We start from the raw sequence: 25,685 nt of genomic DNA on the forward strand, positions 1-25,685 counted from the left end.
GTCTCCCAGATCAGTGCTGCGTCTGAACTGTTGCTTTTCAGCCTGTCTACACTGAGGTCCCAAACAGCATTTAAGCATTTAAGTCCTATGCTTATCAAAACTATAATTACTACACCCTTCAACAGTGATCTTTAAGGAACATCATGAGGAACAGTGGCTACTACTGGGACTGCATCCAATCCTTGGCAAAGATCGTCGCTGGAGCTGGATGTAGAGGTTAGCTTGGGGGCGTTGGGGTTGGGCAGGGGTGTTTGGCAGGGCCAGGGTAAGAGGCCGCGGCCAGGTGAGGGACAAAGGGTGCGTTGGGTGTGGGCATGTGGGGTGGTTGAGGTTGTGGGTGAGGGGGAGGGGAAACCTGGTTGAGACCTGTCCTTGGTAGGGTGGGGGGAGGGGGCCGCCTCCAATAAGCCCAGGGGGGCCTGACCACTTTTCTGCCAGGAACCCCAGGAGTGGGACTTGTTGGGTTTCAATCCCGGCTCCCTCCTCTGACCTCCGCAGAAAAAATTGGAGTGGGGTGGGAAGAGGCTCTTAAAGTGCCACTAATTGGCCCAAGGGCAGATGGGCTGCCTGCACCTCCCCTGCTGTGGGTCAAAATGCGATGGGATCTGGGGTGGGTGGGTAGGTGCCAGGAAAGTTGCCCATGGCATCGCGGCTAATTTTACGCCCTCTGCTTAGCTGCCAACCTGCCCCAGGAGCGTAAAGTTTGGCCCAATGTTTCTGCGATTCTGCCCTGCTAAGAAACAGATGAGTGTGTCTGGGGTGAGACTGGACATTTAAAAATGTCACCGTGTCACAATTGACTTCCAGCTGACACAACTTCCCCTTGTCTTAGAAAAGATGTAAGGTTACTCATCATGAATTACGTTTTACCCTTTTTTATATTCAGTTCACCTGCAGTTCATGCAAAGTCATTGCTCGCTTAAAGAAAACTCAAATCAGAGCTACCTTCAACCTCGTTCCTTATACAGTAGTACAATGCATTTATACATTTTCAAAAATAATAAAATATTTTGTTAAATAAATAATTTGAAATGTATTTGATTCCTAAGCCTGATTGATTGTAGCTACTTTTGGTTTTGGGGAATGTGGTAAAGTGAGGCACCCTGTCTCTTTAAGAGAATGCAAGTGTACTAATCATGTGACAGCACTGACGAATCAGCGCGAGCAAGTGGGAACTGTAAGTCTAGCTCTGGAGCTTTGAGTGAGCACATAGGGCAATGCACCAGGTCATATGTCTCAATAAACCTTACATCAGTCTCTCCCTGTTTTTGACTGTAAGCAGCAATTGATGAGAACATAGGAAGGCGTGCAGTTAGAGTTCGGTTGGCCAACAAACACATTTACCCAAGACTTAAAAGGGAAGTTCTGGTTTGCTCCATGACAGTGGATGTAACTGCAAATGATAGTGAAAAGTCTACAGATTCTAGGTTCTGCAATGATCACTTCAAGTTTGAGTTGAATGGGTATTTCTAGTTTCTAAATCAAGATGGCACAGCAAGTTCTTCTGAAATACGTTCAGTCTGGAAGTCATGGATTTAAAAATGCATTACTCATCTCCCTCTGGGTTTTGGAAGTTGTATTCTCTTTTGATTATTCATAAGGATGGAAGGATATGCTGTATGAAGCCTTCTGTCTGTGTTGCTGTGGAGCTTCATGGTGTGAAGTGTATGAGAGCAGGACAAGCTCACTTACGCGGTGTTTTTTCTTTGCTCTTTGAGGAAATGCTATGGGAGCTCCATGATGCCAAAAAAATTCCAAAGCTTGGCATGTGGGAAATCACAAGGTTGAGCCTCTGTCTGGGGCACTTACTTGGTTGAAGTGCAATATTTATTTAACCTATCAGGATTATTTATTCCTTAATAGGCAATCATTGAAGTTTGAAATTGTCCAATGAATTTTGTCACACCTGGTAAAACAAACTTTGTTAAAAAGCCTACAAAATCTTAACAGGCTGGACAAAATCACAGTGGATTGCAAAGGGAGGATATCCTTTTGCATCTCAGAGAACAGACATTTTATATGTATCACTTTGGTTTAAAAAAAATGGAATCCTGGAAATCATTCTGTGGATCAGTGGTAAAACCATCTGCTGTTGGGGTAATATGGTTCAATACTGTTGAAGAAGTCAGCAATACAATCTAACACACTGCCATTCTTGAAGTAAGTGTAGTTGGTCTATTATTGGCATAGCAACTAGGGTTAAATCCTCTTCCTGTATGCCAGTACAAAAGAGAGGAAATGGTACCTTGGATTTGTGTAATATCTGTCAGAAAGAAGTATAACTGGTTGTTCGTGTTGTTTTTTCATGCTGCAATTTGCATTTTAAATTTAGTTGGACAACAGCTCCACACTTGGAGATGGATTTCAGACATTTATATGTATATTTGTCAAAATGCGCTCTCTAAACTCAGTCTGAGTATTGAACTATATTAACACACTTGCTTACAGCTAGCAATATTCTCAGAAACTTAATAATCTTCTTTTAAAAATCACTTTTTTGAAGTGTTTCTGTTGTATTTTATGGTTTATCATAATGTGAGTTTAGGATTAAGTTTTTATAGTTGATTCTTGAAGACTGTCAAGAATCTTCTGTCACTTATTTTGTGGTCGTCAAGATGTAGGGGGAATAGGATGATTCCTATTCTCCAATTTTCCGATAATGACAAATGTAAGGCTTTCTCTGTACTCAACACAGTATCTGAGGAGTCGCAAATGGTGCTGAATATTATGCAGTCATCAGAGAAATCCCCACTTCTGGCCTTATGATGGGAGAAAGATCACTGATGAAGCAGCTGAAGACAGTTGGGTTTAGGACACTCTGCTGTGGGTCTACATTATTAGCTTGACAATCAAATATTTTTGTTACGGAGGGAAACTTATTTTCACATTTTTATTGTAGTATCGGCTCTAAGCAATTCCAGATCAGAGTATTAGAGAATTTTACGGCCCTGCCCCACCGATGGAATTTCCCAGTCTGCCAAAGTCAATGGATTTTTGAACAGCTTGCTGCATTTTATGACCCCGCCCCCCCGCTATGATGGGATCGCAACATTCTCCAATACTATATCTGATCTAGAATTGCTTAGAGTTGATAATACAATAAAAATGTGAAAATAAGTTTCCCTCCGTAACAAAAGTACTTGATTGTCAAGCTAATAATGCAGACCCACGGCAGAGTGTCCTAAACCCAACTATCTTCAGCTGCTTCATCAGTGACCTTTCTCCCATCATAAGGTCAGAAGTGGGGATTTTCTCTGATGATTGCACAATGTTCGGCACCATTCTCGACTCCTCAGATACTGAGGCAGTCCATGTCCAAATACAGCAAGACCTGGACGATATCCAGGCTTGAGCTGACAAGTGGCAAGTAACATTCGTGCTGCGCAAGTGCCTGACAATGACCGTCTCCAACAAGAGAGAATCTAACCATCGTCCCTTGATATTCAATGACATTACTATCGCTGTGTCCCCCACTATCCACATCCTGGGGCTTACCATTGACCAGAAACTGAACTGGACCAGCCATATAAATAGTGTGGCTACAAGAGCAGGTCAGCGGCTAGAAATCCTGTGGCAAATAAATCACCTCCTGACTCCCCAAAGCCTGTCTACATCAACAAGGCACAAGTCAGGAATGTGATGGAATACTCTCCACTTGCCTGGATGAGTGCAACTCCAACAGCACTCAAGAAGCTTGACATCATCCAGGACAAAGCAGCCCACTTGATTGGCACCCCTTCCACAAGCATTCACTCCCTCCACCACCAATGCACTGTGGCAGCAGTGTGTACCATCTACAAATGCACTGCAGGAACTCACCCAGCCTCTTTAGACAGCACCTTCCAAACCCACAGCTGCTACTATCTAGAAGGACAAGGGCAGCAGATACATGGGAACACCATCACCTGGAAGTTCCCCTCCAAGCCACTCACCATCCCTTCACTGTCGCTGGGTCAAAATCCTGGAATTGCTTCTCTAACACACTGTGGGTGTACCTACACCACATGGACTGCAGTGGTTCAAGAAGGCAGCTCACCCCCACCTTCTCAAGGGCAATTAGGGATGGACAATAAATGCTGACCCAGCCAGTGAAGCCCACATCCCGTGAATGAAAAAAAAAAATTACTTCACATTCACGAGAGGGAAACAGACAATTTGGCCTAAGCAGTCTGAGTTGGTGTTTATCCTCCACATATTTAGTCGTTCTAAGCCTTTGTGCCCCATCAATTCTTGCATTCCTTTATTCACCTTTCCTTCAGCCACCTATCAAACCTATTCACAAATGTTGATATGCTCTAGGCTTCAATTTCAAATAACAGTGGTGTGTTCCAGAGCTTCACAGCCCTTCATGTAAAAATGTTTCATCTGCTCGCTCTCCTGTATTTCTTATATTTAATCTTATGTCAATGTCCCCTTGTTCTAGACTCTTCAAACAAAATGTTTTCATCCCATCATAATTTGAAACATCTCTTTTAAATCAACCCCAAATCTTTGTTCTAACAAAAATGGTCTCTTTAGTTGCATGTAAAGCATTCAGAGCACTTCTGAGACATGGCGAGGTGCCCTATGAATGCAAGTCTTTCCTTCCTTGAATTCCAAACTCTGCCATTCTTTATACTGCTGAAGACAATAGGTTAGATCCTGGTATGGTGTGAAAATCTAAAACAGCCGATAGGGAGTTGGCAGCCAAAGTAAAAACAAAAACGGAGAGAAATGTAACAGGATTGCTGATTCACTGTGAACCGTTTTACACTGTTGCACAAAGTCAAGGTCCCTATCCCAATGTGTTTTTTTTTTAAAAAAGTATTAATACAGACTTAAGTGAAGATGGATATCTTTGCAATGCTTGATGTCTACAGCTTTAGAAATGGAGCACTGCAAAATTAGTTTAGGGGGAAAAAGAACGCCCATTTAACATAACTTTTCAAAATTCATCACTCTGCATAGCATACAGTAAGTTCACTGTGAATTTACATTTTGCCTTATAATCTCATTGGTAATCGTTGAGGGTTTTTTTGAGTGAAGTGATAAAAAGGAACACACTTTGTAGAAATGGAACAGATTTTTTTATTTTGATGCATTTGGGTAAACTTCACTGTTGAAATTTTGCCCAAGATACAGGAAACTATGCCTGTGATATGCACCGTCATTTCTATTATGGGGGAGTTCAGACATCGGGGGGGTGGTTGGGGGGTTTCTGACATCAGGGGTTGGGGGGAGGTCAGACATCGGGTGGGGGGGGGTGTTGAATATCTGGGGGTGTGGGTGGGGTGAGTCGAACATCAGTGGGGTGGGGGCTCGGACATCGGGGGTTGGGGTGGGGAGGGTGTCGGACATCGAGGTGGGGCTTGGGCCTGCGGGGCGGGGATCAAGTCGGTTCAGGTCTGGGGAAATCCCATGGGAAGTCGGCGGGGGAGGGATTGGGGAATACTGTGTGGTGAGGGTAGTCAGTGGGTTGGGGGAGAGTCCCCTCAAGGGTTGGGGGTGTGGGTGGAGTCCCATGGGGGAGGGTTGTGTGGGGGAGGGGGGAGGGATGGTGGTCTGCGTCTTTACAATAGTTACCCAGAAGACGTTTTGATTCTTCTAACTTTTTACACTATTTGTGTAATATAGCTAGAAGCATCCGAAGTTTGCGATTTAAATCACAGTTGTGGATTGTTCCCAGAGCAGTGCAATTGCCCAGAGGAGGTTTGCACTTCTGGGCAATTGCCGTGCAAACCCTTACCTTTGAAGTTCCTAGAAGGGTTCCCCAGCGCATCTTTGGGGTACCTCCTGAAATCTGACAATGTGGAGCTCATAGGTTACAGCCAAATAAATCTACATTTGATTTTTGGCTCCATGGTGCACCTCTATGCATAAGCACTGCAAACAAATTCACATAGACCAAAGTGGTAACTCCCTCTCCATCATTTAGAGACGTATTGTAAGTTTACTTTTATGCTGTATATCCTAACAATGTCTCCATATTCTGCTCTGAGTTGATTTTTTAAAAAAAATACAGTCGGGTGTTAATGGCTGTTCGGCAGAGAATTCACTGACTTACTGCCAAAATGTTAATGCAATATTTTCTAATTTCAGAGGAGCATTCTACATGATACAATCCCTGTAGAGACCAATTATAAAAATAAATTCAAACTTCCATTCAATACTGTAATGATCACAAAGCAAGATTTCAAGTTTTAAGACTTTTACTGTAACAAACAAACTAAAAGTAACATTCACTAAACACAATTTGGGTAGGCAATTTACACTCTGAATTACAAGAAAGATCCCCCCATTTAACTTTTACAATGATAGCTGAGGAAGCCGTTGATAGCAGGCCATCCGATTTGCATTCTACAATGGTGATCACTACACGTATACAATATTTATGTTATACACTACAGAACCCTTCCCTTTATAATTGATAAAAAATGAGGACAAAATGGTTTTAAAAAAGAGGTTGGATGAACAAAAAACCAGTCATGCACTGCTGCCAAAATTAATTCTCTGTATAGACCGCATTGAAATATTTCGGCTCGACAGAATGCAAAAAGCAGCAGCATCAAGTTCTGCTGTTTGTTCTCCTCCTCCACTCCTGAAAGCTAATGTTTTCAAAATTCTTTTTTATTTTTGGAGATTAGTCTCATTGTGAGATTAGATGCAAAGCCAGAGATGCAATAATTTTCATTTTCTGAAGTGGGGAGGCCAGGATTTCAGCCAATATTAATCTTGCTTTCAGCAATTCAACTGAATCTTGTTACATTCCAATTACATTGAAATGGGTTAAGATTCTTGCTGTGTCATTAGAGGGGCATTCATGGAAGCATTATCTTGTGCATCTCTGGAATGTTCTACTAAACTGTGGCTTTTGGGAGTTTAAACAGAGACTGGCGACTGCCAGTATTTGGAAACATGCAGTGGCACAGCTGTTACATTGGTACCGTCTCTGTATTAGAGAGTTTTTTGGAGGGTTAGTTCTTGGCACACACAGGAACACCTGAAATCAATGCTAGCACATTGATTACTGCTATAGGTTTGTGCTGTGACAGATACTGCAACAGTAGAGTGAATACTTGCAATGTGACTTACACATTCAATGTCATATCTTTTTCTAAACATAAAATGGCAGGTTTTACCTTGGTGCAATAGTGCAAAATGGATAATAGTGAATTGGCTGCCCATTTTACATTTCTTCCGAATTTTAAAAATTTGCATTGAGTTCAATGGAAGGGAAGTAAAATGAGTGGCCACATTGCTGTCTCCTGCCTTACATGACCACAGAGTTACCATCTATTCCTAAGAGACAAAACTGACCAGTACTGTGACGAAAATCACAATTTACCAACTTGGCAAAAATACACTTAATAACTTTATTACATGATTAGACTCTCTTGTCAGAAATTTGCAGGTAGCAAGAATACAGATAAAAATATATGTTATAGGTAATTTACCAAGGAATGCTGCAGCTTTTCAATCAGCAGTATACTTCTGTAGTAGTCCTTGATGGTGCTGCATATGCGGAGCCAAGATTGAATAGTGGAAGTAGTGTGTAAGGGATAATAGAATAAAAGGACTAGATAGCACAGGTACAAGACTTTTAATGAGATATATAGATCCTTGCATACAACATGCACTTTCTATGCGTCAAATTACTTACTTCCATTGCTTTCCTGTCATGCTGTTTGACTGTGCTGAACTGTCACACTTTGTGAAAAAGTACCTACTCATTACAATTGTCCCTGAGTCCTCTCAGCACCATCGCCAAGATAATTGCTTCTGCAGAAATGTCCTCCACAGTCACTCCTACTTGCAGAATCACACTGGGGAACGCAAGCACTTCAAGTATGAGAACACTTATCACTTAGTGCTGTCTCATACTGCTGCTACCAATCACACTCACGTTTAACACAGCACAGATTCAAGCAAACGTCTGTAGCTCAATTCCCAGCCAATGACTCAAGAACTGCCTTTAAATATGTTTCAAGTACATGTTGGACCATTATTAAAATAGAAGTTATTCTCTGGCCATGGCTGGGAATACCTTTTCCGAAGGTATTTGGGTGAGTTTCCTGATAGCATTTCTCCAGCATTGAGCTGGGAGGCCCATCTTAGTTTTTTTAAAGTGCAGTCAGCAATTATTATACAGTAATTGATTAAAGCAATCATTACAGTTTAGAGATGGGAAAATATTAATCAAAACTTATTGCCCTCATTCTTCTTCACCCAAATACTGTAAATTCTGAGATCTTTCCTACATTATCATATCCTAAGTCCTCTCCTTTGCAATCTTTTTGTTCTGCAAGTCAGTCTGCATTGTATATCCATGCCGAACTGACACCTCCACCCCACTTCTCAAGGACCTCAGTTCCTCACACAGGATCATACATTAAGCACAAGGAAACAAGAAATAGGAGCAGGAGTAGACTATATGGTCCGTTCAGCCTGCTCTGTCATTCAATATGATCATGGCTGACCTTGGGTTTCAGCTCCATTTTCCTGCACGATCCTCATATCCCTTTATTCCCTGAGAGACCAAAAATCTGCCTTTCTCAGCCTTAAACATATTCAACAGTGGGACATCCACAGTCCTCTAGTGCAGAGAATTCCAAAGATCCACAACCCTTTGAGTGAAGTAATCGTCCCTCATCTCGTGATTGGCCCCTTATTCTGAGACTGTGCTCTATGGATATAGGTATGGATGTAGAATGGAGACAGACTTGCAATACAAGAAGATTGAGAAGGAAAGGACTTAGGATATGATAATGTAGGGAAGGTATCAGAATTTGCAGTATTTAGGTGAAGAAGCATGAAGGCAATAAGTTTTGATCAATATTTTAGGCTCTGTGATCAGAGGAAACAATTTCTCAGTTCTGCCCTATCAAGCCCCTTCAGAATCTTATACGTTTCAGTGAGATTGCCACTCATTCTTCTAAACCCCTGAGAATATAAATCCAATCAACTCAGTCTCTCACCATAGGACAATCCCCTCAGGGACCAATGTAGTGAACCTTTGCTTTATTGCTTCCAATGCAAGTATATCCTTCCTTAAAAATGGAGACCAAAACTGCTGGCAGTATTTAATTCCCAGAGATTTCGGTTTGGCAAATTCTCAGTCATAAGCATCAAGGCAAAGCTTTTCCCTGCAGAAATAGCAGCTTAAAAAAATTCAGCACAGACACCTCAGGCCGTTTTACAACTGTGAATTAACTTGCCAGAGGAATAGATTATGTTGCAGGAAAAATCTAAAAAAAAATGAGGAAAATTAAAAACAGCAAAAAAAAATACAAGATTCAATTATTTCATAAGAGCCATTGATGATATTTTGGGATCAAAATGAATTGTGTTTTTCCCCAATAGGATTTATAAAGTGAAGTGAATGTGAAGTAATTTTATAGGATGGATCAGCTACAATGTTAGGTTCAATCACATAATTGTTCCTATTGTGTAGTGGTTATCACGTTTGCCTGACACGCGCAAGGTCCCTGGTTTGAAATCGGGCAGAACTAATATCAAAATTTACTTAATTTAAGTGTGAGGAAAAGTTGCATCATTCCCAAGACCTGCCTCGATCTCTGCTCACGCAGTCTCTCTGCCTGTGTCCGTGACACTTGTCCCTCTGTTTCAAAGAGGGTGTAGCTCAGTGGTAGAGCATTTGACTGCAGTTGTAAATGTCTCTGGTTCAAATCCAGGTGCCTCTTTTCTTTCGGCACCGGCCCAGTCTCAGTGCGGCTCCCGGCTTGAGGCGCTGCTGTGTTGTCCTGAGCTGAGCTTTGAGGGGCCGGGTCAGGGTGGACTTGATGACTGGGAAGCGAGGCCCAAGGCAAAGTGAAAGGCTGCGCCAAAAGCAGCAGCAGCCAGAGTAGCTGCAGCAAGAGCAGCAACCGCAGCAGCAGCAGCAGCAGCAGTTGGCCGCTCTAGTCCTAGCCCAGGGAGGTAGTAAGGGGATCCCGCTGAAGAACATCAAACTGCTGGCTGGGGTGCCCCTGCTCGGCTGGGTGCTGAGGGCCTCCAAAGACCCAAATAAGTTTGACAGTGTATGGGCGTCAACCGATCATAAAGAGATTAAGATGGTGGCAAAAATGGTTGGAGCTCAAGTACATCATAGAAGCCCAGAAGTGTCAAAAGCCACAGCAAGTTCATTGGACACCATTTTGGAATTCTTGAAAAGGCACAGAGTAATTGACGTGGTGGACCATATACAGTGCACTTCCCCTTGTCTCCAGCCACACCATCTGAATGATGTGGTGAAGATGATCGAGGCAGAGGGGTACGATTCTGTCTTTTCTTTTGTAAGACACCATCATTTTCACTGGCAAGAGGTGTCGAAAGGTGAGGGAACAAAGCCTTTAAATCTGAATCCAGCTAAAAAGCCCCAAAAGCAAGAAGAGCATGGAGAACTCTGTGAAAATGGCTCATTCTATTTTGCCGCTATGCAGTTAATTAAGACTGGATGGCTCCCGGATGGTAAAATGACCTGCTTTGAGATGGAACCAGAATATAATGTCGACATTGATATAGACATTGACTGGCCAATTGCAGAACAGAGAGTAATGAGAGCTATGAAGGCAGCAGCAGCCAGAGTAGCAACAGCAATCATGGCAGCAGCGCTTTGCCCGCCCTGGTGCTGGCCTGTCAGTTCTGACTCTGTCTTTCTCTCCACAGACGCTGTCAAACCTGCTGAGTTTTTCCAGCAATTTTTGTTTTTGTTTCAGATTTCCAGCATCCGCAGTATTTTGCTTTTATCAGAGTAATGAGCTATGGTTACTTTGGCAAGCCCAGGGAAGTAAAGCTGCTGGTTTGTAACCTGGATAAAGACCTCAAGGAAGGCCCAAGCTCAAGCTGCAAGAGGAAGTTTAATGAGCTTGATGTTCCAGTTCTCAGAACACTAAAGGACACAAATGTTTGGGTGGAATTCACCCCAAAGATTGACTCTAATACATCAAAACCTGAATTGGGGGGGGGAAATATCCAGAACAAGCTGAACACTGTGGAAGATTTGATGAATAAATTGAGCATCCCTTGAGAAAATGTATCTTATTTGGGATAGTGAAGCTGACCTCGAGTGCCTGAAGACAGCTGAAGTTTGCGGTGCTCCTCACGATGTGACATCTCCTGTTCTGGAAGTGACAAACCACATCTGTAAGCACAATGCAGGAACTAAATCTCGAGAGGAATTTACTGAATATGTGCACTTGCTGGCTAAAAGAAAGAGTGACTGAAGGAAAAAAAATGCACTACATACAAAGTAATACAATAATATATAAATATTAATCAATTATAATATTCTGACACTGAAAAAACATACTACAGGGAACAGCTGTGTTGAAATCAGAATCGGGTGTAATTGGTTGGACCGGGTGTTAACACAAGAATTAGAATGGGCGCCCCTTTGAGTGAGATGAACAGCTGTCAGAAGCCAATTTTTATTGGAAGACAAGAGGAAGGTGTGTTGCAGCCACATTTCTGAGGGAATTCCAGCTACTTTCAAAGCTTTCTAAAATCTGAACCATTTAAAAGCTTTGTGTGGTTGTGGGACAGGATCTGAAAAATGTCAGCACTGTTTAGGGTTGAGTTAGGAATGCGATGGCATACCTGTTGCAGCTGCAAACATCATAATAAGTAGAAACAGAAAATTCTAGAACTAGCCAGCAGGTCTGGCTGCATCTGTGGAGAGGCTGCCAGGGTGAATGGGTGGAATTTTATCGCCCCTCCCACCGGCAGAGTTTTCCGGTCCCACCAAAGTCGTTGCGCTTTTGAACATCTTGCTGCATTTTACGGCCCTGCACCCCCCCCCCCACCGCAATAGGGCTGGAAGATGCCACCCAACATTTCAGGTCAACAAACACAGACCTGAAACATTCACACTCGCGCTCTCTCTCTCTCTCTCTGTCAGACCTGTTGAACATTTCCAGAATTTTCTCTTTTTGTTTCAAATTTCCACATCTGCAGTATTTTGCTTTTGTATCATCAATATATAATTGGTTTAGTCAAAAACATTCTCAAGTCAATAATATATTGCTGCAAGCTGCATTCTAATATCTCCTTATGTGATTTGGTGATAAATTTTATTTTATAATGCTCCTGTGAAGCAGCTTGGGGTGTTTTAGTATATTAAAGGCACCTGTCTATCTGCCTGGATGTCTATTCAAAATTCCAGTTGTTGTTCTTTGATTAATGGGACTGAATAAAAATTCGTCAAATTTTATTCAATTTTCCTTCAACAGAAAAGATTCACTTCAGAGAAACCCACCTCAATGGGTTGCATTTGGAAGCAAAATTAAACATCAAACATACTGAACTGAAATTAAAAGAGGGGAAGTAAAATTTGGAGATGTCCATGAGTAGGAATGGAAGTGTCAAAGCGAAGATTTTAATGAATTTGAGAAAAATAGTTTGAAATACTAAATGTCTATTTCTTTAAATGTTTCACCACATTGACAACCAAACTTTAACCACCACTGTAGTTTCCACTTCCCATTAAAAATTAAGTTAATTAAGACTGCTTTTGTCCTCTGGTGATCTTTCCGGTCTCATTTCCTGTTGTTGCTTCAGTTGAGATTTAAGGGGATTTCTTAGTCAAAAGAGAGCATTGCTCCAGGGCCTGGATCAGGAAACTGGCTCAAATCTTTACTTCTATAATTAGATTTAATCCTGCTCTCTTCTTTTCTCTCTCTGAGCTTCGGATTACAGTTGAGTGGAGCAGAGCTCTGATTAGAGTCAGTGAGGAGGAGAAACTAATTGGGAAGTGCAGATGAATATACACACTGGAATAACCATCACAGAATGGTAAAAAGGATTACAGGAATTGTTATACATTTTTCGATTATGCCACTGAGTCACTAATGATTAACCACATCCCACTAGTCTAATTTCATTCATGACAGACAAAGCCAGTTACAAACACCTGTGTGTTGCCCATTCATTAACAATGTTATTTTTACTTTGACTTCATTAACAAAAGGGGTAGAATCCACGATAAGTGGGTGTTTGCAACAGCTCAGACATGACATTGAGGTGCAGAAAAACCTGTTCAGTTCATGCTATCTTCTGTACTTTTAAAAAAAAAAAATAATAATTCCTTTCGGTTCCAGATATCTCCCCTTGTCTCCCGAAATGCAGTCACTCAGAGTCCCATAGGGTTCCACAGGCCTTGCCAGCAGTCCTCCGCTGACTCGTGAGACTCTGTTGTTCAGCAATGGGAGACAAGAGAGTCGAGTGTCAGTTCTCTTACTTCCTGATGACTACTGACAGATCTCGGAGCGTAGTGATTGAGAGTGGGAACGCTGGCTGATATTTCCCCTCCCTAGCCCAGGGATGATAAAGACAACAGTAGCACCTCTTGGCTGAGGTTACCTAACTCAATGCAGTGCAATTATCACTAAGCAATTATCACTGTCTGCACTAATGAAGAGGCCTCCCTCAGGATCATCAATCTTGTTTAGACAGACAAAACTTCACTGTGGCCCACGGCTGTCAATTCAAAGTCATTTTTTGTTATCCAGTAATTTGATTTAAGTCATTCCAATAACACAGCACAGGAGGTATTTTTTGCTAGGTTTCCATAACAGAAAAAAATGCAAATGAAAAGAAAAAACACTAATGTACGAAACGATACCAGAGAGAGCCTTCTGCCAGAACTTGGGCAACCTGTTGACTTTCACACATGTTAAATATCATTGTTCAAGATAACGGGTAGTGAAGGTGAGTTCCCATCTTCGTGGAGAGTATTTAGAAAGACTTGGTTTTTGGTACAGGCCCTCTCCCAGTAACTGCCAGCCCAATTGTGGCAGAAATCTTGTGATGAAGATACTGTTCCAGCTGCAGTACAAACATTTCAGCACGGTTTTGCCATGAGGATCTGAACTGTGGCCTCTATTCTTTTACAGTGTTTATCCAGTGTAGTAACTGGATTTAAAGGGACAGTCACTAATTTAAAACTTACTACAGCGGTTTTATTGCACCATTTGAATGAATTTTTTAAAAATTGACAGCTTCAAAAAACGTGCAGTGCTTTTGACAGGGGCATTGGGCAGTAGCTGCTGATTTACCATCGATATTTAAAACTATTTGTGAAGCAGCTGCATCATTTGCTGCGACATCTGTTTTCTGAGATATTAGCATTTTTCCTTGCTCTGCTTTTTACAATTTGACTGGACAGTTTAATGAGCCAATCAGTTTGCTGAGAGGATCTCATTCTGTTTACTAATACTAACGTAGATTCCACAATGCTGTTTCTGGATTTATATGCTTTGGTTCATCCCCTCCTGCCTCTCGGTTCTCACCATTGGCATGAGCAGAAGCAGAGCCATTGGGCGGAATTTTCCGTGCCTGCTGGTGTCAGGCAAATTCGGCAGCATGAGCAGACAACATGGTGAGAAGGCCAAAAATCAACTTCACAACGTCATGAAACTAGTTTGCAATCGTCTGCTCTGCCCGTCGATGGCGGGCTGTGATTCCCACTGTCGGATGTCGGGAACCTCATTGTAATACATCTGCATCGCATTATAAGCCCAGCCCACCGGAATTGTCCCCCAACCCCACCATGCTGGATCCTCCGAGCACGTCAGCATGATTGCACACAGATGTGTTTCACAACAGCATATATAAGGCATGCACTTGGGGGGTGGGGCTACTCTTTGAGGGGAACTCGGAGGTGAGTGCACAGTAACATTGTGCAGTGCTCGCAAGGGTCGCCTATTGGACTTCAAGGTTGAGGTGCGTTGTGGGGGGGAGGGGCTGCCCTGTGGTTGAGGTGGTTTGGGGAGGTGGGCATGTGCTGCCCTGCGGTTGAGGTGACTTGGGGGTGGTGGCAAGGGCTGCCCAGCGGTTAAAGCACAAGCACATGCAGGGTGGAGGGGAGGGAAGCGGCCACACATTACGGAAATCTTGTATAAAGCGACCATTCCTCTGCAGCTGAGACAGTTCAGATGCAACCACATTGTCAAGCATGGAGTTGGGCCTTTAGCTTATCTGTCCACTCAAGCAATGCCATGACATGAAAGTGCCACCAAGTGCTCCAGAGCTTTTCACCCCTCAGGAACAGATTGCAAACTAATGAGCATTTCAGTGGACTGCAGAACAGTTGGACGACTGGGAACGTTGTACAATCTCCTCACTAAAGCTGTCCATGGAGCAGTCACTGGTGGAGGCACTCACAGCCCCTTGCAATGTCATCATCCCAGTGTGGACCAGTCTCCCCCTTGGTTCAAGCTAACAGTGCAGCCTTGCAGTGTGGGTTAGGAGAATGCCTGAGCTGAGTGCACAGCATGCAGTCCAATGGGCAAAGCTGCCTCCAACTGGTCACGTGGAGTGGGGTGGAGGATGGTGGGGTTTTGGGCAGCCATGCAGTGCACTAAACTCTGACTATCCAAGTGGTGGCCAGTACACTCCGGGATGCGTTAAGGGGTCTTCAAACTTAACCAAGAGGTTCTTAGAACACCCATGCTAACCCACACATCTCACTCTTTCATCCTGCAGGAGGAGTACATCAGGAGCATGGAGCTTGGTGATCTAGCTGTTTGCCTTGTGGCTTACAGAGAGCGAAGATGATGAAGAAGAGAGCAACGGAGGTGCCTGAGTGTGCAGAGGGAGGAGCAGCACCCTCTGTAAGAAGGGGCAGCTGGAGCTCCCGCATTCGCTGCTGAAGAGCCACAGTGAGCGGTCGCCCATTGGCACTTCGCTAGACGCAGGGTCTATAGACACTACGTTTCATTCCTGCAGATGACTAACCAGTGTCCCCAAAAACTGCGCATACCTAGAGAACTGGTTGGTCATATCTGCCTGCTGTTGCAGGATTTGGCGCCTCGGGGACATGGAGGGCATCTACTGCCAGTGGCTGTGAAAGTGACAGCAGTGTTCAATTTCTACACCAGTGGCTCCTTTCAGGGCTCCACAGGTGAGCTCTGTGGGTTATCACAAACCTCTACCCACAAATGCATCCATGAGGTCATGGATGCCATCTTCATGAGGGAACACAACCTTGTGCATTTCGCCTGGCACCAGGACAGCCAGGATGCAAGAGCGAATGGATTCGCCCAGATCTCGGGTTTCCCACAGATGCAGGGTGCTGTCGACTGCACTCAGATCTCCATCGCAACAAGCGGTCAACTATGGCAACTGCAAGGGCTCCATTCGCTGGTGTGCACTCATCACAAATGCATCCTGCAGGTGTGCACACGGTTTCCAGGGAGTGTGCATGACTCCTACATTCTTGGTCGGTCACAGATCCCTGATGCCTCCGTGGACCCTGGAGGACTGCAGGAATGGTTCCTCGAGGACAAGGGCTACCCACAGAGGACTTGGCTAATGACACCTGTGTGGTGGCCTCAGACTGCAACAGAGCGACGGTATAATGAGGCTCATGCAGCAGCTTGCAGCTTGGTGGAGCAGACCATTGGGATGCTGAAAATGAGGTCCTGGTGCCTGGACCGGTCTGGTGGAGCCCTGCAATATAGTCCACAGAGGGTGTCACTCATCGTCGTCACCTGCTGCGCCCTTTCCAACCTGGCACTGCAATGGGTAGAGGAGCTGGCTGAGGAGGAGATGGAGGAGTTGGAGATCTCCTCTAATGAGGAGGACGTTGACGCTGATGAGGGTGAGGAGGTCCTTGTAGGCGACGATGACAGCGATGAGGCCCTCACACTGGCCAGACAAGGCAGGGGTGCACGGGAGACCCTCGTAGCTGCTAGACTTGTGGAGGATGATGATGATATATAATGACGAGACCCCATAGATCCTCACATCTGTGAATATTTGCAGCATGCAGAGTGCGCATACCCTCTGTGATAATGCTCCTGTCATGGAGATGCAGCGGAGGCCCTGATAGTCGCTCCATTCCAGAAAGATGATGATGACATGCAGTGAGGACAGTCCATAGAGCTTCACTTGGACTTGAGAATGTCTGACTCCTGTCTGGACAAGGGCAGCTCTCTTGTGCTCCGTGATCAGTGTCATATCATAGAAATGCAGCCATGAAACTTTAGAAGCACTTGATCTTTTGTCCGCCTTCACCTGGCACAGCGTCACTGGTCATAGATGCTGACGAGATGGGGAGCCAGCCCCACCTTAAAGGTGCTGAGAGCACGCAGAGAGAATTACGGAACTCGGTGATGCCTGCCCACTACATTCTGGCAGCAATGACAAGCACCGTCGAGGGGCAGGTATCACTAATTGGTCCATAGAGTGTGAGGCCAGACCATCACTTTGGTCTGAAGGCTGCACAAAGTGCAAGGAAGGGTCCCTGGACTGAGACACTGTAGTAATCTGATATATAATATACCTTTAAGACAAATGTTGTAGTAATCTGATGTGTAATATAACTTTAAGACAAATGTTGTAATGTAAGATCACATGATCTTGATATCCAATAGCAGATTAGTGCAGGCTACCTTGGTATTCAGTAGTCTTGAGTTAGAGTCTGAAGATTAAAGAGAGAGTTTTGAGTTGTAAGCACACAAGTGTAGCTGCTGAGTTACTTTTGTAAATAAACAGAATGTGTTTCTTCAAAGAATGGTCTACAATCTTCTCTGTCTTGGTACCAACTCGGTCACGTTGAAACAAGCATGCAACCCGGATCCTTTAGCCATAACAAACCAGGGCACTGGATCCAACAAACTGGTGATGAGTGAAAAGCAAGAAAAGACATGATAAGATGAGATAAAAAGCAACAAAGAGTGAAGGAAATCCAGAAGAATGGAAATCGGGTTGTACCTCGCACGGTGGTTGTATTTCCTGGGTTGTATTTCCTGATCATCGAAGTAATCCCCTCAGAACCTGCCGCAATATGGAAAAGTTGAACCTTTCGATCCAATCTCGGACGACTGGACTCATTATATTGAAGCTTTGCGTTCTTCTTCCAGGTGACCAACCTTGCGGGGGAGGAGAAGAAGCGTGCGATCCTCTTATTCACGTGTGAGAGTAAGACATGTGGATTAATTCAAAATTTCCTGGCACCCAGTGCTCCAGATTCAAAAAGTTTTGATTAATTAGTGAACCTCAAAGAATCATTACCAGCCCAAGCTGTCAGTGAGTGACAACGCAACAGTTCAAATTTAACTCAATGAATAGAGCTGCGGGGGTGATGGTTGCTAGTTATGTGGGAAGTCTGAAACAATTAACCGAATATTGCGATTTTGGTACATCTAGCAATGATATGCTTAGAGATCGTTTGGTGTGCGGTATAAATGAAGATGCCATTGAGAAGAGGTTACTGTCTGAAACAAATTTAGATTTTCAGAAGGCATTGGAAATCGCTCCAGCAATGGAAGGTGCAGTGCCAGACTCTAAAGCCATACAGGGAGTGCAAAATGGAGCTGTTCTCCACGTTGAAGCCTCAGCTAAAAAGACCGTGAACGTGCAAAGCTTTACTCAGAAGCGGGAAGCAGCCACCACAAGCAGACAAAATTAAGAAACAAAATTAGCAGCTAAAACATGACATAAAAAACATTTGATCTTTTAAAACTGTGATTCATCACAAGGTTGCCTACTTCCACCTCTGCATAATAGTAACAGAGGTGGAAGTAGGCAACCTTGTAATGAATCATAGTTTGAAAAAATTGAATGTTTTTTCTGTCATCGAAATGGACACCTCATGAGACATTGTGAAGATAGAATCAGGCAGACTTTCAGACAAAAGCAAAAACCCAATGAGATAGACAGCATTGAAAGGCCTGAAGTAATAAATTCAAATATTTATTTGTTATATAACCTAACTATGTAACCATGAGAGTGAATGAGAGGCCTATCAGAATGGAGGTGGATACTAGAGCAACCACTACGGTGATAGGTGAGCATACTTTTAAATACCTCAATCACGGGGGGCATATACTAAATTTGGAAGAAACTGATGACAAATTAAAAACAGGAGAAGACATACAAGTCAAGGGCATGAGTAAAGTCACAGTACACTACGGAGGTCAAACAGTGAAATTACCCTTAATGGTAGTAACAGGCAAGGGACCCAGTCTCCTCAGATGAAAGTGGCTGAAAGAAAGTAAGTTGGAATGGACTGGAATCTTCCAACTGAGAACTAATGGGCTCTCATAGCTACTTCAAAAATATGCCTCAGTTTTCAAGGATGAACTTGGAAAGTTTGAACGGCTTCAAGCAAAAATTCATGTAGATCCAGAGGTAACACCAAGATTCATGAAGGCAAGACCAGTACCTTATGCAATGTGGGATAAGGTAGATGCCGAACTGGACAGATTAGAGAAACTGGGAGTGATACACCCAGTGCAATTTTCAGAGTGGATTGCTCCAATTGTACCTGCTCTCAAACCTGACCGTAGCATTAGAACATGTGGGAACTATAAAATTAGCAGTCAATAAAGTGGCTAAATTGGATAGGCACTCCATATCAAAAATTGAGGACTTGTATGCTAAACTGGCAGGTGAAACTGCCTATACGAAGCTGGATATGAATCGTGCTTAACAACAATTGGAATTAGAAAAGGCCTCCTGGAAGTATGTCACCATTAATATACACAAAGGGTTGTATCAATACACCCATTTATCATTTGGTGTATCTTCAGCTTGCGCCATATTCCAAAGAACCATGGAAAGTTTACTACAGGGACTGTCCCATGTTGTAGTTTATCTGGATGATGTTCTCAGACTGGACTCACTAAAAACTAACATTTGATGAAGTTGGAATAAGTTTTGAAATATTTTTTGCAGGTTGGAGTGTGGTTGAACAAAGAAAAATGCACATTCCAAGCAAAAGAGGTAACTTACCTAGGTCACAAGGTAGATTCACAAGGCCTACATCCAGTTGAAGAAAAAGAGAAAGTCTTTAGGGGAGCACCAGTGCCATCCAAACTGAAATCATTCTTGGGGATGATCAATTACTATGGACACTTCTTGCCTAATTTGTCGACCGAGCTGGCACCACTGTATTACTTTCTCAAGAAAAACCAGAGATGGTCTTGGCAAACACCACAAGAAGAAGCTTTCACAAAAGTGAAAGAGTTTTTACAATCACCTACACTTCTAGTACATTTTGACCCAAAAAAAGAGTTGATATTAACATGTGACACAGCACCCTATGGAGTGGGAGCAGTGCTTTCCCATTGAATGGATGATGGATCAGAACGACCTATAGGATATGTGTCGAGAACACACAATACTGCAGAAAAAGGGTACTCTCAAACAGAAAAAGAAGGCCTGGTGATCATTTTCAGTGTTAAGAAGTTTCACCAATTTGTACATGGTCATCATTTTACTATCATATCAGACCACAAGCCATTATTAGGATTATTCAGTGAAGACAAGGCTGTACCCCCTACAGCCTCAGCAAGAGTACCAAGATCGGCATTGATCTTGGCAGCGTATGAGTATACTTTCTTTCATAGACCCGGAAGTCAAATTGCAAATGCAGATGCACTCAGTCGTCTGCCCATGCAAGTAAAAGATGAGGATGTTCCAATTCCTCAAGAATTCATTTTATTATCAAACTTCCTGGACTCATCACCGCTATGTGGTAGACAGATTAAAGTTTGGACAAATTGAGACCCAGTCTTATCCAAAGTGGGAGAGGTTCTTCATGGTTGGTCACAAGAACAAGGATCTGATGAAATGAAACCGTATTTCCTGAGAAGATATAAGATAACCAGCCAGGAAGATATCTTGTTGTGGGAAGCAGGAGTGATTGTTCCTCCAAAAGGACGAAAGCCATTGTTGTCTGAATTTCACAGTGCACACCCCTGAATTTCCAGAATGAAGGCACACAGCTATTTATGGTGGCCTGGGATCAATTGAGAAATAGAAAACTTAGTGAGAAGATGTATGCAGTGTCAGCAAGTAAAAAAATTACCTGCGACAGCTCCATTACACCCCTGGGAGTGGCCAGGAAGGCCATGGGTGCGAGCACACATTGGCTATATGGGACCTTTTATGGGAACAATGTTTCTACTTATCATTGATGCACATTCAAAATGGATCGACATATATGAAGTGAGGTTGCCGACATTTTCTGCTACAATTTTCAAGCTACGACGAAGTTTCACAATCAACGGATTACCCGAAGTGGTTGTATCAGCCAATGGAACAGTATTCACGAGTGCTGAATTTCAACGATTTATCAGCCTCAATGGTATTACTCATGTGAAAATTTTACCATACCACCCTCCTTCAAATGGCCAAGAGAGTTCAGACATTCAAATATAGTTTTAAGAAATTGTCTAGAGATTCTATAGTGACTAAATTAGCACGTTTTCTTTTCCATTATAGAACCACCCCTCATATGACGACAGGTGTCACACCTGTGGAATTGTTAATGATGTGCCGTCTCCAATTGGGACTGAGCCTAATTATGTCAAACTCTTGGGAGGGCAGGGGGGAAGGTGGAAAGGAGGCAGGGAAGTCAGACAATTGGACATGACTGTCACAGTCATGACAAGATGTGTAAGTAACTTAGGAGAGAAAATATCTGCGAAAAATTTTAGAGATATAAATGAATTGGTGAAATAAGTGCAGTAATGGGACCTCTTTCCTACCATGTGAAAGTGGACGATTGAGTCATACAGAGACATGTGGATCATATAAGAAGAGGAGAAACCAAAAACCTAGAAATTATTCCACCAGTGTTCGTTACTGAATCAATGTCTCCTGTTGAAAGAACTCAACTGATATAGATGTGTCTGAAGATTTGACTGTACCTGAAAGAGTCAAAGAAACAGATTTGCTGGTATCTACTAAAGAACCAGATACTCAGACAACTCCAGTTAGGGAGGTTCCGGATCAAACATCTGAAGCTGTAGAGCTGAGACGTTCCACGTGCATAAGGAAACCCCCAGAAAGACTGACTTTGTAAATTATTTATCTCGTGAATAATTTGATATTTTGAGAAAAAATTGTAATATGTATTTGAGTAAAGGGGGAGGGATGTAGTCATCTAATGTGTAATATACCTTTAAGACAAATGTTGTCATGTAAGATAAAATGATCTTGATACCCAATAGCAGAGTAGTGCAAGTTACCTCTGTAGTCAGTAGTTTTGAGTTAGAGTCTGAAGAGTAAAGACAGAGTTTTGAGATGTAAGCACACAAGTGTAGCTACTGAGCTCCTTTTCTAAATAAACAGAATGTGTTTCTTCAAAGAATGGTCTACGATCTTCTCTGTCTTGGAACCAACTCAGTCACATTGAAACAAGCATGCAACCCGGATCCTTTCGCCCCAACAAACCAGGGCACTGGATCCAACAGACACCTGCCTTTATCTTGTGTAGTAAACAAGGTTTCACATGTGAGTGACACGAACACGGCTCATCAGCATAAGGAGCCACAGGCAGGGAGACATTGTTGAGACCTTATTTACAGTCGTGAACATTATGTACCAGAGGTTAACACCCGTGCCCAGGCTGTGCAACTACATCTTCTTAACCTTCCTAACACTGCTGCTGCATCTTCGTTCTCCCTGAACATCCACAGCAGAGCTGCTGAGATCATAGGAAAAGGAGATTTGGATGGGCCAGGCACTCCCAGAGTCACCTGGATGGATGGCACCGTGGTGTGCACTGCTGATCCCCCTCCTTATGGGTGCCCAAGGGACCCTGGCTGGCTCCTTGAGGAGGAGGGGAAGCTGGAGTGAGATCGAGCTGCACCACATCCTGCTCATGTACACATGGTTGGAGGCCAACTATGGCTTCAGCAAAGGAGTTCTGCCCCCACAGCAGTGCAGGAGTGATGCACTGGACCCAGGTTTCCATGGAGGTCAATATCCTACCAGCGTAGACCTCAGTGTGTTGGCATGCAGGTGCTCTCACCTCAGCCTGAAGGTGGATGGACTCCTCCATTCTGAGGAGTGCAGCAGACATCCCTTCCTGATGCTCCTGAGCTAGTCTTTGCAGCTCCAGCAACTGTGACATGACCGAGTCCAGAGGCTCATCATCTGACTCGGACTCAGCAAATTTCTGGCCTCCAACAGTCCTCAAAGTGCCGGAGACCTGGCAAGTCCTGGCTGCCACCTACTGTGGATCAAAAAGTGCAATGTGCTCACCAGATTGAGATTCCAAGGCTATTCTAAAGCTAGGTCCCACCGAGGTGTGTGTCTCTGTGCTGATGGAGAGTGTGGGTGAAGCTGTGATGGGACTTCAGAGAAGGTGCCATCAGATTCCTCTTCAGAGGTTTTTTCAGGGGTTGATTAGAGACCCTGGGTTGTGGACTCTGTGGGCTGTTTCCTAGACGTGCCTGTGAAGGGAAGGAGAGATAATTAGTACGTGGCAGTAGCCTGTGAAAGAGGACACATCACTCACGGCATGGTTGTCTGATGGATGTTGCAATTTGGGACCCTCACTTTGCAGAGCACTGCCGACCTCATCATCAGCACAGGAACGGTCTAGATTGTCGCCGGCCAGCTGGATGGCTCTGTTTCCAAATTCTGTGAGGACCCTGATTTCAGGCATTCCTCCACCAGTCTGCGACATCTCCTTCTTGTGTGCCAGCTTATCCTGCATGGATAGAGATGGAGAAAGTGTAAGCAGGACTCCTGCCTGGCCAGATGATAAGTATGCCTGGCATGTGTGTGTGGTGAGTGGTGCCATGGATGGGATGAGGACAATGAAGGTGTGTGTGAGAGAGTGAATGGTGATGTCCCTTGAACTGGCAGTGAGTGAGGGCCCTGAGGATGTGTGATGGGTTTGTGAGTGTGTGAGTTGCAGTGATGAGAAGAGTGACTTACCCTGGCGGAACAGAGATGATCATTCTTTTTTAGCACTGTGTGGCTGTCCTCTTTTGCAGGACATTGGCATTGACCACCGCTGCCGCCTCCAAGCTGGGCTGGTGATGTTGCTGCCCATCCTGTGGCCAGAGTGGGGGTTCGAGGGATGTATCTTTAAGCCTGGGGTGCTGCAATCTTCTTGCATTTCAGGGCCATGTCTTCCATGCAGCAGCCGTGGGCTGGAAGCACTGAAAGGTGCGTGCTTGGCTGCACTTTAAATATGGTGCCCGTCATGAGGAAGTGGCGAGGTGATGGCATGGTGGATGAAAGAGAACCCACTGCTATGGAAATGGTGTGTTTCCTGGGAATGCATAATTAATGCGGTGGGATTGGGACGATAGCCGTGAGAAGCTGCCATCACGGCCAGCGGGTAAAAAGTCTTTTTTTTTCCCACCCGCTCCCACACTTCTTGCAAATGTGGGACGAGTTTCCCCCTTTGTCTCCTTCCACTTTACTCCCTCTGCATTGTAACCTTTCTGTTCCTCATCGAGCTCCATCTCCCTAAAATTGACTCTATCCATCTGTTTGTCTTTCACATACACGTTATTTTAACCTCTCTGCTCCATAGTTGTGTTGGGTTGACTTGCTGTGCACGTGTTCTTCTGGCCTGTTTGCTCTTCTGCTCTCTTGTCTCAAATAAATACGCCCAGGAATTCAGCTGGTCAGTTTGAGCTCTCATTCCCAGCATTGAGAAATCTCTGAATATTGGGAGTCAGCTAGCCAGCTTGAGTTGCATGGAGGCTCCTCTCACTAGGAAGCTGATAGATATTTAGATCCACAGCAACTAATCCCTTTTAACAAACTGAGTACAATAATATAAGAGACATTGGAACCGTGCGTAAATGTGTCATTGCTTATCATTGCGGATCATATATTTGTTTTAAGAAAACGCTCAGGCAAGCTCAAAGAATTTTGCAAGTGCAGATTTTTGGGCCTTAATTTCTGTCATAGCTTGTAACCAAAACAATTAATACAATATGAATTAACACTTAACAGCACATCCTCAAAAAACTTCCGTCTAGAGTAATCTTGAATGCACCGTCTGAATGTAACCTAGCAATAGGAAGCTTTTTGTCCAGCAATATAATTCTAAATACAAATTCTAATTTTACCTAACCTGCTGGGTGATAATGGGGTGGACATGGACTGTGCATCTATATTAAACCCTGCCTGAATCAATGAAGAGTACAATTCACTTTCTATAAAACCGGTATCTGATCTGAACACATCCCACTCCCACCCTGAAGGTAAGGTTAAAATTATCCCCATTGCCTCTGGAAATTAGGAGTGATCTCAGTAACTTCAAGATCAGCAGTTCCTCTTTGAAATGGTGACTCAGTGACTCAGTGACCGTTTATGTTTTTTAAAAAAAAAAGTTGTGGTGATGCCTGATGAATCCATTTGATTCACTGGGCGGATTTTAATGCCCTCTCCAAAGGCAAGTTTGGAGGTGGAGGGCCTTTAATCAGGTAGGAGGGTGGCAGGTGGAGACCCTGCTGTCTTCCTTCCTTGGCCCCAATTAAGTCAGCGGCAGGAAGGCTCGTGGACGGCCTTCCCAGCCCTTCACCAATTGAGGCTTTTAACTGGGCAATTAAAGGCCCATTCTGCTGCCACTGGTATTCACTCTGTGGCTGACAAGGACTCACCATGCGGGAAGCTCAAATAACAAACATTGTTGGGTTTGTTTGAGGACTTCCGGGGGAGGGGGATTTCTGGCCGGGCAGTCCCTTGGGGGGGCAGTCCCTCATTCAAAGGCACTCAGTACCTGATTGACGGACCCGCCGTCGGGAAGGGAGGGGGCCCGCTCAGAGCCATCCCCCATCCTTGCAGTTGACCCCCTCCTATCCCCTCCCCTGTGAACCCCCACCCTGCGATCCTTCTCCTGCCATCACTCGCTTGTGGCCTAGGAGCCTGTAGTAACTGAAGGTATAGTCTCTCCTATTGTCTATGAGGGGTGATGTGGTTGTTCTTGGAGACTTCGACCAGTGAGT

General features: G+C 44.0%; 2 protein-coding genes across 4 annotated transcripts in view; both read left to right on the plus strand.

The window, feature by feature from the left end:
- LOC121281031 (syntaxin-binding protein 1) overlaps window positions 1–25,685 on the plus strand; it is a 140,622-nt gene that overhangs the window by 51,931 nt on the left and 63,006 nt on the right. The window lies entirely within an intron of this gene.
- LOC121280965 (N-acylneuraminate cytidylyltransferase A-like) lies at window positions 9,855–11,005 on the plus strand (the record flags this gene model as incomplete). Its single annotated transcript, XM_041193453.1, has 2 exons — window positions 9,855–10,538; window positions 10,739–11,005. Coding segments are annotated over 2 exons (951 nt in total), but the record flags the coding sequence as incomplete, so codon positions are not given.

This window comes from Carcharodon carcharias, chromosome 8 (assembly GCF_017639515.1).
Source record: "Carcharodon carcharias isolate sCarCar2 chromosome 8, sCarCar2.pri, whole genome shotgun sequence".
Classification (NCBI taxonomy): Eukaryota; Metazoa; Chordata; class Chondrichthyes; order Lamniformes; family Lamnidae; genus Carcharodon; species Carcharodon carcharias.